Raw genomic sequence first — 12,416 nt, forward strand, 5'->3', positions numbered from 1 at the left:
GCTTCATGATGATTGACAGCTTGATGAGCCCTGTACTTGACTGGTTTGTCTGCTTTATTATCAAGGAAAAAAAAAAAAAGCTGTTGACAATGGAGCAAAACCAAATGTTTCTGATAGAGGCTTTTTTTTTTTCTTTTTTCAAACTGAGACACTCTTGTCTAGGCCTGTCGTGTTATTTTCCTGTATATCAACACACTAATGTTCGTCTTGCTTCTTGTCCGGAGACACAGTAGAGATAGAATATCAGCAAGAACCACTCAGAGACATCAAACCTCCACCAAGGCAGCTCAGTTTCTAGCTGTCATTATGTAGGATTAGGTCATTAATAAAAAGAAAAAATACATTTTATAAATGTTTGACCTTATTTGACCTTGAACATGTCAGAGGTGCAAAGTATTTAGGAATCTCGTGGGTGAGGGTGGCTGTAGCTCAGGAGGTAGAGCAGGTCACCTACTACACCTCGATCCCAGGCTCCTCCAGTCTGCATGCCAAGTATCCTTGGGCAAGATACTAACCCCAAGTTGCTTTCCAATGCATCCATCGGAGTATGAATGTGTGTGAGTGTAGTTAGAAAGCACTCAGTATAGAGGTAGTGCTTGTGAGAATGGGTGTGACTGGGTAAATGTGGCGTTTTGAGTACTCTGGGAGAGTAGAAAAGCGCTATATAAGAATCAGTCCATTTACCATCGTGTCCTAAATCCCTGAATGTTGTCAGTAGAAACAGTGTAAGAAACATAGTTATAAATAGGTCTGTAGAGCAAACTATTGGCATTGAAGCAGAGGTCAAAGCTCAAATGTGACTTGACATTTTAGATCTTTACATGGTAGTTTCTATATGTTGACCTTACACACCACACACTAAGAATCATAGAATAAATAAATCATACAATAAATCCTTAAGCTGACCTTGAAGACCTTGGTAGATGTAAGCCAAATTGTAATGGATTGTTAACATGACCTCCACATACCTGCAAAGTTTTATTAGAATCCAAGCTGTCACATTTATAGTCAGATTGAGGACACTCAAAGAGGCATGCAAATGCTACCAAAAACGTACCCTTCTTGGCTGAGGTAATGACAGCTTTTACTGATAAAAACTAGACAAGCAGATGCCGTTTGTTTATCATGTGGGCAATGGACAAGGTAGTTAGGTGAATGCTTTCCACTGTGGATGTACTTTATATTAATGTTGTTTTGCGTGTGCATCAGGGGGAAAGAGGTCCAATTGGCCCTGCCGCAGTTGGTCCGCGTGGTATCCCAGGAATCCCGGGAGAGCGAGGAGAGGCGGTCAGTTGTCAAACATGTCTCTGTCTGTTTCTTGATTGTGCTGTTGGCCTCCATTTTTGATGTTCCCTACAGAAGAATGCTGCAATAAATGTTGTCATTCCTCATTCAAATCATTCTTCAAGAGTTCAGTATGTTTGGATTTGAACTCACTCTTTCTAGGAATTGGTCACCAACAAAATCCACCTTATAACACCTTATTATAAGCATCACATTTGTGTTTCCTGACAGTAACGTGTAATTGTTATCCACAAAAGTTGAATTAAACATGATACATTATAATGCCTGGCAACCACCTAGCAATTTTATTTTAGCTTTTATGCAGCTAAAACACTTTATGAAAGCATCCCATCATTTCAAGTTCATGACAATAACATCTCATTTATATGCACAAAAGTTGAATTATGCATGCCTAGCAAACACATTGAAACAGGCTAAAATGAGCCATTTTAATCATATAAACCTCTTCAGCTTCTTCTTTTCTTTTTTACTTTTCTAAATGTGATTAACTATATTACTTTGCAAGCAGCATAAAGTAAACACTGCTGAACAAACAGTTTTGTAGAATTGGCATATATTAGTTATCACTAATTATTAGAGGTTCCCAAGAAATACTAGTTCTGTGTATTAAGAGCTTAAGTCACTATTGTTGATTTAACCTTCCGCTTTGACTGTGAAGTTCTTTCATGTGTAGCACCTGGTCTCACTTTAATGAATTAATGCGCTGCAAGCCTCTCTGTGGGTCGTATAAGTCCTAATACCTGTCCATGTTGCAGGGAGACATGGGCCCAGATGGAGCCAAGGGAGACAGAGGAGAGGCAGGCATGACGGTCAGTGCTTGATCCTTACCGCAGGGGCGTAATCCGAAGACATCAAACGATACACATGCACGCACACACACAGTTTTACTTGGAGTGGATACCGGGGTTGTCTTTGCTAAGTGTGTTTTGCCCTGTTTCTTTCTTATTTTGGGTTCAGGAGGAAGAGATCAGAGAGTATGTTCGCTCAGAGATGAGTCAGCACTGTGGTGAGTCTTACATGCACTCCCTTTGCTAATTTATATCAGCGTTGTCCTCAAGTCGAACTTCAGATGTTAATCACAGCACATGAGTCACAGCCATGGCTAAACTTTGAGGAAATATAATTCCATCAGAGCGGTTGGAAACCGTAGTGACCATACTTGACTGTTTAAACTGACCTTTATTATTCCCCTCTCTTTGTGCTTCCTTCCTGTCCATCTGTCTGATGCTCAGCGTGCGGAGGTGAGTGAGCCATTCAACTGCAACAGAAAAAAAAGCTGACAGAAGGACTATGATTTAGCATGAGTCACAGTAATATAGTGTAACACATATGTCACTATAGATAGATGGTGACATGGTATCTGCTAAAGACAAAAAGTACATTTTGTCTTGTTTAGCACCTCAACTGCATTCGTTCTGAATAAGTGGGCTGCATGAAGGTTTAGACTATATCTTGTTTCCATGTGCATTACCTCTTTTCCTTTCTTTCACTTCCCTACAATGCAGTGAGTGAACAACATTAGCTAAAATAAGGATAAAAAACAAAATATGCTGGCAACATTAGCAAGGAAGCATACACATACTCAAATATACAGTATAAATGGTGTGTTCTCAGGTGCAGCAGATAGTAGGTCCACATTTTTGGTTACTGGCACCTAAAAAAAATAAAACATGTTCTAGTCGTGTGATGAATATAGGCTTAGAGCTGCGGTCCCCAACCTTTTTTGCGCCATGGACCGATTTATGCCCGACAATATTTTCACGGACCGGCCTTTGAGGTGTCGCAGATAAATACAACAAAATAAAACTAGTACCAGTACCGAAAAAAAGAAGATTTGTTCTTAACACACGTGAAAAGACCCAGGGAAACCGAGTTAATGATAAAAACGATAACAAAATAAAGCTAAAAACCCTGAAAACCATACATTTCACACCCGAGCCTCAACTCTCGCGGCCCGGTACCAAATGACTCACGGACCAGTACCGGTCCGAGGCCCGGGGGTGGGGACCGCTGGCTTAGAGTGCAGACTTAGTGCTAAGTAGTTAGTACTGAAATTGGGTTGACATCAATTGCTGACTCAGCCACTGCAGAATATTCAATGTTTAATTTCAAAAACTCCTGGATTTTGTTCAAAGTATGTTTTGAGTCATTGCACATCTGTTCTGTGAGAATCCGTCCTGTCAGCTTTGGTGCATATGGGTGAATGTTTCCATGTGCAGTAATGTGAACAGGAAAGTACACGCCATGATTCACTAACTTGCAGAACTACCTTTAACAGCACTAATCGTTTTCTGTATGACTTTACTAGTCTGCAGCCTGGTTGTGAAGGACTTTCAGTTCACTCTTCTTTACAGTGTTGCTTCACTTCATTGCGGCTTGTGGCATCTGTTTATGCACAGTGCTGTTAAGGTCCCACCACAGCATTTCAATCAGGTTGACTGGGCCATTGCAAAATCTTCTTTTCTTTTCCTGCTATCCTGTTGTCGGTGTTATGCTGTGCTTGAGATCAATGTCCCACCATTTGACTCACTTACACTCAAGTTTTAGCTGTCGGACAGATGGTCTCACATTTGGTTCTAGAATACTTGTGGTTGACTCAGTGACCGTAACGTGTCCAGGTGCTGTGGCCACAAAACAAGCCTAAATCATCAGCGCTCCACCACCGTTCTTGACATGAGGTGTTTTTGGTGATATGCTGTGTTTGATTTTCTACAAACGTGACAATGTGTATTATGGCTAACATCGGCGATTTTTTTCTGTTTTTACGTATGTGGTTTGTTCAGGTTCAGCTTAGCTGCCATGCTTGACCCTGGGGTGAATTTGCTTATAGGAAGATGGTGGCATTGTGTTAAAACACATCTGAAAGCTCCAGACGTCAAAATGTACGCCTTCATAGATGTGGTCACACTTACTGATGATCAGTTACAACAGTGCATTTGATTATCAGCACCTTGCTGCTACTTATCCAGTAATGATGCATTTACCTTATCAGAGGACTGAAAACTTTCTTTTTGACTCTTTACATCTACTTCCAAATTCACCCAGCTGCCTCTCCCTTCTGTCATGTCATCAATAAACAATGACTCAGTGTCCTTGGACCCTATTTGTGCTCATGCATCACCTTGCCTTTCTATTGTTGAGTTTTATAAATGGTTTGCAACTTCTGGTGAATCTATATTTTCTCCTGTGAAGACTTCTGTTTACGGTGATAACAATATCCCCATTTCTTGGAGAATATTCTTCAATTAACTAAATGTTGTGGCGATGTTTTTCTTCAACATAAATGAGACCCTGCACTTATCAATCACTATTATCTTGTGTGGCTATGCTTGGCTTTTAAATAGTCTAGCCCACTAGTATGTTCTTTTTGTCAGTATGCACCAAGCTATTTATTCTGAGACTCCTAACAGTGGCTGGATGATTGATTTTCTTTGTTTTTGCAAGCATGCCCTTTTTTATTTGCATTGGGAGCTATTTGGTGCATTGTGGCCACTGCTGCCTAATGTAAATGCCACACTTGCAATCATTTCCAGACCTTTTCCTGCATAAAAATAGGAAGAAATAATGAAGAAATGGTTCAGACCTGGTCATGAAACTCTTTTTAACATTTGAATTTTGTTCTCCAAGTGTAATTGGAGATCTTGAGTCTCTGATAATAGGATACAAAATAAGATAATGTATAAAAATTGCTGGAATTTGGTCATTGCAGAAATCAGTGCACTATTTTTTTCAGTCCCTCGGAAAAAAAATACTAGAAGTCTGCACCTTAAGCCACCGTGAGCAACAAGGTGTTTACTGAAGTTTTTTTTTTAACAGATGATGGTATAAATAATATCAGTGGTTTTCACGAAATAATTTTACTGAAAGTTTGTTCAGCTTCTTCAGATAAATCTTGAAAAAATCTTTCATTTTTGTCCTGTTTGGGGATTTTTAATACCTGATTTATTATATTTCTGTAAAAGTAAATAACATGGAATATGCTAAAGTAAATGAATCAAATGAAAGCTGATGTGAACCTCCACTGATAAACTTTCCCAGAGTTTGCACTAATGTGTTTGTTGCTCAAGCTCTTAATCAATGCAAGACCACATCAGTGTTATGAAGCAGCACCCGCATGAGATAAGTGTTGGTGAGGCAGGCTGTTAATAAATACAGTATGCAAGTTTGAGGCCAACACAAAATTTACCTCATGTTTAGCTGATGTATTATTATCTAAGAAATAGCTGCGTGTTTAATATTGAACAACTCTGTAATAGTTTTAGTTTACAGTCACTTTTGACTGGAGTGACACAAGTCTTTATAGCACTGACTTGAGTCCTTAAAGGATTAAAACCCGTTTTTGTGAGCTTTTCCTACAGTGACAAAGTCTTGCAAAAACTCAATGAATCCTTTAAGCTGGTGTCTGTGTTGGAATGGTGGAATGATTTTTTTGGTACTTTGGGGTTGTTGTTGGCTTATGTTTTACTACCAGAATGTTCTGTCCTCTCTTTTTTTTCACCATTTTGCTTTTTCAACCCCCCTTTTCTCCCTTGTGTAACATTTTCCCTGTCCCTCCTGCTTTCTGAATTCTGCCTGTGCCTGTCTCGGTGTCCCTGTCCTATCTGGCTCTCCCAGGTTCAGGTCCGAACATTCGGTACCCGCCAGTCAGGGCTCTGCCTACACCAGAGCAACAATTGGCGCTGAAGGGTGAGGAGGGTGAGTGTTTCCTTCCAGTCTGTCCATGTATCTGTCCTAACAAGCACATTTAACTGGTCGTCCTTTATTTGGAGAACTCTGAGCATTTGGGTGGTTTTCTCATCAAGAAAACAGAGAACTCCATTTCTGTTCTACCAACAAAATAATATATACGTCTGATTACATAAAGAAAAATACACTGGTAGAGTATGGGCCTTGTTTTACTGAGGTCAGTTATTTTCAGGCCTCGTTCAGTCCAAAAAATTAGAGGTTGTCATTGATGTCTCTGATGATCCTGCCTGATGCTGCTCTTCTTTCAGGCCGTGAACTGCACATGGTGGTAAATACCAATGACCCAGACTACGAGCATGTCTACTCCGTCGAATCCTATGACGACCCCTTGGAGGAGATGCTCTACTTCACGTCTCCCTCGGCCAACCAGAGTGATGGTAATTTCTGTTTTACACTATTTCCAGTGTTTTCCTGAAGTAACATGCTTTAGTATCGCAGACATGGGTGAAGAGAGAACAGTATCCTTCAACTTCTCAGCTTCAGCAATAAATTAACATTTTTGGCCATCATGACTGAATATAACCACATTATATAATGGAGTGATGGTGTGTCAGCTGATAGCTTTCTATGCATTCACTTGGCAAACCTCATAGAGAGCACAGTGATTAAACTGCATCTATTCTGCCTAAAGTTGCTCCTGCAAACCAATTGGAAACCCATCTCACCAACTCATGCTATGTCTGAATTAATCAGTGTCATAGTCTGTTTTTTAAGCCTCCATTACACCATAGTAAAAACAGGATGGCAGTCTCTCTGTGACTAGGAAAAGTCAGTGGTTGCCAAATGATTTCACTGAATTCTTTTGTTGTTGGTGACCGATTGCAAGTAATTGTGGCAACCAGTTTAGATTGCAGGAGAATTGCACAGGTCACCTCACTGGAGGTGACGTGTTTTCAAAAGTTTTGTCAAACAATAGCGGCCTAACTCAGACTTACTGCAACCTCTCACAGACAGATAGGTGAAGGTTTGCAAATACTCACTGTCTAATTCTTGAAAGCAGACATACTGCCAGTGTGTGGGTGGCAATTTTGAAACTGTTGGAAGAGTTGCCTCCAAAAGTGAGATCTTCTGCTTTTTATTTCAACTTGGAGGATTGCAGTTATGCACTGGGGCACCTGTGTGTCATGTCCCGTAGTTAGAAACCCTTGCTACTAAGGGTGTCTTTAAATTTGTTGTCTTAATTTAATTGACCATGGAACATTGAACACTGAACATTGACATTGACATTATCTTAAAGTTAAATGGCGCAGCAGATTAAATAGTGGTAACTGGTTACTTCTTGCATGTTAAACTGTTTGTGTTCTGTTTGAATTCATCACTTGTGTCTGAAGAGAAACCATGAGACTGAGAAAACTGTGCACATTAATTTAAGCTGTGATTTGATTCTGCACCATCATAACTGGTATAGAGATCCAGAATACGTCTTAATAAATACCTTTTAGGATGTATACTGCAAGACATTTACATCAGATTGCAACATGTTCGCAACTGTTTCCAGTTTATCACAGTTAATCACCGTAATATCAGACAAACATTTAATGTAATTGTCAATTTGACTCAAACTAGTAAAGATTAGTTAGACTAAAGCTGCAATCATAGTTCAGCAGTGGTAGCATTATCGCGGTCTGCTGGCAGTTCATGGATAACGGGTCTGCTGGCAGAGAGCATCCACTGTTGATGAAAGCAGTGTTCAAAGTATGTGGCACAGCTGGTTTGTGGGCTACTCTCACTTGTGCTGTTTTTGGTCCGTCAGAACAGTGAAGTTATAACATAGAAAACAAGTGTAACTCCATCTTTTTATCATTTTACTGTCTTGACGCACAGACTTAGTCCCCATCTTTGAAGCAACCATTTCAAAAGCAAGGAGATCACAAATCGCTGGGCATAGTCGCTGTAATTTTGGTCTTCTGTTTTTCCAAGTGTGTAGTTAGGAAGCACTCGGTTTAGAGAAAGTGTGGGATTGGGAGAATGTGGCATGTTCTATAGAGCACTTTGAGTAATCCGGGAGACTAGAAAAGCGCTATATAAGAATCAGTCCATTTACTGTTTGAACAGGGTTTTGTCATGTTACTTTTGCATTGTTTTGCAGGTTGCACATGTTGTTATTACATGGCTTGATTAAGGTACACATTAGGCTGACATCTGGGGCCAGAGCTGAAACTGTTCTGGGCCAGCACAGGGCCAGCAGTGTGTCTGCAACTGGCCCGTGGCTGCACACAAATTACACATGGCCCACATACTGCAAAGACTGACGGCCCTTTGGTGGCCCAGATCAGGTTTGCCAGAGGTAGCCCACACATGGGCCAGCACAGGACCACCAGTGTGTCTGCAACTGGCCTTGTGCCGGCCCATGTGTGGGCCACATCTGGCAAACCAGATCTGGGCCACCAAAGGGCCGTCATTCTTTGCGGTATGTGGGCCATGTGTAAGCACATTGTGTGGGCCTGATCCAGGCCATACCAATTTTGCTATGAGGGGAGTAGCTGACATCATTGTGTAGCTGCATTGACAGTGCCATTTTGTCACAGTAGTTACTGTGAGGTACAGATCAGGTTATAGAGTTGGCATTCAGAAAGTTTTGGTCTACGACATATCTACAGTGCAGGAGATTAGCACAAAAGTATAAATCCCCTTTAAGGAACCCCTGATGCTGTGCTCCGCACCTTATGCTTCCACGCCACCAAATAAAAATGACCGCAGGGGGATTTAATAATCTTCATTTGACTATAGTGGCTGTCATTATACTTATGAAAAAGTCACTTTTAGTCAGTAACTATGACCCTGACTTTTGCCAAATGTATTATATGTGCTACACAATTTTCTGTTTCACGTGTTAAACCCAAAAAGGCATGCCAAATTTATGCTTTGAAGCCATAATTGAGTTTGTGCTGGTGAAGCAGCTTATCTTATGTGCCTGCTTTTCAATTTGTTTTTATTTCATCATAATGAGACTCTATTGCCCTTGAGTATTTATCACACAGCCTACTACAAGCCCACACCATCCAGAGCCTGTGACCTGTCATGTTGACAACATGGATTGTTCAGTCTTTGTCCCCCATTATCATTGTTACCATTGTGTTTAGAAATTTTCTGTTGACCTTGTCTGTGCTGTTTGCTGTGTTTCTTTGGTGTGTCTGTGTGTGCGTCGACAGGTGAGGTTGACAGAAAGAAATCTGAGAAAACAGTCAGAGTTGAACCTAACAAATCAGCAAGTGCTGACGATCAGGCAACAGCTGATGGTCAGGAAGCAGTCAAAGTTACACATCTGAAAGCAGTCAAGTCCAGAACAGTCAGGTCCAAGAGGAGAGTCAAAGGGGAAGGTAAACCAGCTCATTCGTCATCCTGTTTGGGGATTTATTCATCCTTACTACTGGCCATCTGGTGTCTGTCTCTCTGTGTATGTCTCTGGGTGCATTGGCTGCTCTGCTGTTGTCTGTTTTTAGTTTTTTTTAAGGGTGTCATACAGTATTATTTAAGACAAGCATGCATCCAACAAAATAAGGCAAAAACAAAGAAGTGTTAATATGTTGCTTTGGAAACAAGAAGTGTTGAAATAAATAGATTGGCTTGACAATCTCATGATCTTGTTTCCTGCTGCTTCTTATTCCCACTGATCCTGTTTGCCTGGGCTGCCTTGGTCTTGTTTTCTTTGTGTCTATATATATATGCACAAGTTTTACATGTATGCATGTGTTCTGCAGCTCCAGCAGACCTGTGCTTGCTGCCCATGGATGAGGGAAGCTGTGGAAAGTACACTATGCGCTGGTATTTTAACAGACAGGCTCAAGCCTGCAGGCCCTTCATCTACAGCGGCTGTGAAGGAAATGACAACCGTTTCCTTCACCTGGAGGAGTGTGAAGAGACCTGTCTTGGGGAGGCTGATGGTACAAATAGAAGCAAGACACAGACACACTAGTTTAAGTCCAGTATATAATGCAAGCAGGCTAACAGTTGATCTTTTGTGCAGGTTCTCCTCCCTTTAAGAGAGCGCGATGATTGTGGCCCACTTGTCCTCCGCCACAGGATGGTAGGCTTTTGTAGATCACTATGATGTCAAATGTCAGTGGTTTTATTTTTGTTTATTTATTGTTGTTTTGTTTTTTTAACCTAACCAAACTTTACCCTGCTAAAAAGGGAGACCGCAATGCCTCATAGGTCTGTTTTTTCTTTTGCTTGTTTACCTGACTTTAACACATCTCAGTTTAACGATTCCACCATACCACAGTATTGAGTGCAGTTCTTGTGGAACGCTGCTACAGTATTGATACTAAACTGCCAAACTCATCGTACAGTGGAATAACATCTTGCTGCTTAGGAAGGTTACCAATTTGGTGAAGCTCAGTATGTTTCAGTAACTTGCAGGTTGTTTGAGGGAGGCTGTTGTTTGCAGGTTGCAATCATTATTCATCATTTGCAAGATGCTTGCAGTTTCACTTATTACCTGAAAGAAATTGCTAAATATTTCACATTAAGTTAGTTTTTTTGTTTGTTTTGTTTTTTGTTCTGATTTTGTTTTTCTGGTGTTAAATTTCAAACTGCAATCCTTTACAAGCTCTTTTCATAGAAACACAAAAGGACCAAAAATAGAGGATCGTAAACGGTAAACATATTGGCAAACATTGTGTCTCTCTCTCGCTATAATACAATGCTAAAAAGGCACAGTTCATTTCAAACTTAGAGAAAATACACAGGAATAAATGACGTTATTTAAGCAAAATAAAAACAAGGGGAAAAAAGCTATATGTAATTTTTCTTTGCAACGCTGAATGACTTTGTTTTAGACGACAGGACAAACAGCATCTGTTATGAACTTCACTCTAATGGTAACTACACAATGCTGTGTAATAAGGTGCAGGTGTAGTTGTACTCTATTTCCATCTATGTACACACTGTTTAACTGGCTCTGTGCTATTTAGCAAATAAGAAAAAGTTGACACCAGTGTAGGTTCTGGAAACAAAAGGCATTACCTGCGCAAAGTAACAATATTTTTTGTGAACTGATTTAAAACACTAAAACCATGAACAGGTTGTAGTTAAAAAAAAATGCCTTTAAACTCTTAAAGCCTAAACTTTGAAATAATTGCCAAAATATTCAAAGTTTTTTGAAAATCCATCCATCCATTCTCTTCCGCTTATCCTTGTCAGGGTCGCAAGGGGGCCGGAGCCTATCCCAGCTATCATAGGGTGAGAGGGGCAGGGTACACCCTGGACAGGTCACCAGTCTGTCGCAGGGCCAACATATAGCGACAGACCATTCACATCCACATTCACACCTATGGGCAATTTAGAGTTAGCAGTTAAAAAACCCCCAAAAATGGAATGACAAAAATGAAAAATAAATATTGATTTGCATATATGAGTTTTAACTTAACTCATATTTGTCAAGTTTTTGGGAGAAAAAAATCACAGTGATGACGTGGAAGACTGAAAACCCATGAATCAAACATGGCTTTAAAGGATTAAAGGATAATGGCGTCATATGTTACATGTTAACAGCACAGAGTATTTAGGTTAAATAGCGTGATGTAAACACATACACCCTGAAAAACAAAGAAATAACATGAAATGTATACAACTAGCCTCAGCCTTCACACCAGGCTTTCAGAAACGGTGATTTCCTGTCTTCACCTGCGGCGCATCTTAAGAGCTGATCCAAACGTTACTTCTTCAGTTTTCATATGTTATCCATGCAACCGTTAAATAAAACTACAGCCCACAGATTCCTCAAATAACCCCTCGCACTTCTCTCCATGAAAATAACTATGCAAGCACAAATATATTTGACTATTATTACGAATATAGTTTTATCGTATCTGTTAAATATGAAGAATCAAGCGCAATATTCTGCCAATATTTTGTACATACTGTTTTTATCATTATTTGTGGGGAGTTGTGTTACTGTTAATGCCTGCTTGTTTACTTACCAGAGAAAAGGTGCTATTTTTAAATGTATTTTTATAGTTTGTTGAAGGTGTCTTTGTGCGGTGCAGACATTTCTGTCATGGAACATTTTAATAAACATTTCAAATAAACCAAATGTCTGACTAAAAACAAAGTTGTTGTATGCTTTCATTTAGCGATGAATCACTTTTAGCTTTAAACCTGAAGAGCATGAAAACAGGTTTGCATATTCCATACTGCAGTCAGAAATGATGACCTTTCCCCAACTAAAATCTAAAAGTGTCTCAGTGAGCTTTAAATAATGATGACGTTCTCTTTCTTGATATGATCTGTGTCTGCTCGTGAATAGAAGATTTATAATCAAAGACATGCACTACATAATATTTTTAGTGGCGAAGATAGGGAGATAAGAAATGAAGCGCACGCGTGTGTGGAGGTGATTGTGACTGATTACACGTTCTAAT

The 12,416-nt window shown here is 40.0% G+C and overlaps 1 protein-coding gene across 1 annotated transcript in view; it reads left to right on the plus strand.

The window, feature by feature from the left end:
• col7a1 (collagen, type VII, alpha 1) overlaps window positions 1-12,106 on the plus strand; it is a 64,732-nt gene extending 52,626 nt beyond the window's left edge. Inside the window, exons 111-119 of the mRNA XM_026167991.2 lie at window positions 1,210-1,287; window positions 2,061-2,114; window positions 2,263-2,311; window positions 2,538-2,546; window positions 5,920-6,000; window positions 6,300-6,428; window positions 9,204-9,371; window positions 9,753-9,935; window positions 10,019-12,106. Of these exons, the coding sequence (XP_026023776.2) occupies window positions 1,210-1,287; window positions 2,061-2,114; window positions 2,263-2,311; window positions 2,538-2,546; window positions 5,920-6,000; window positions 6,300-6,428; window positions 9,204-9,371; window positions 9,753-9,935; window positions 10,019-10,047 (780 nt within the window). The 3' untranslated portion in view covers window positions 10,048-12,106. The remainder of the gene's footprint in view (window positions 1-1,209; window positions 1,288-2,060; window positions 2,115-2,262; window positions 2,312-2,537; window positions 2,547-5,919; window positions 6,001-6,299; window positions 6,429-9,203; window positions 9,372-9,752; window positions 9,936-10,018) is intronic.
• The last annotated feature ends 310 nt before the right edge of the window (window positions 12,107-12,416 follow it).

Source organism: Astatotilapia calliptera, chromosome 5, assembly GCF_964374335.1.
Source record: "Astatotilapia calliptera chromosome 5, fAstCal68.1, whole genome shotgun sequence".
Classification (NCBI taxonomy): domain Eukaryota; kingdom Metazoa; phylum Chordata; class Actinopteri; order Cichliformes; family Cichlidae; genus Astatotilapia; species Astatotilapia calliptera.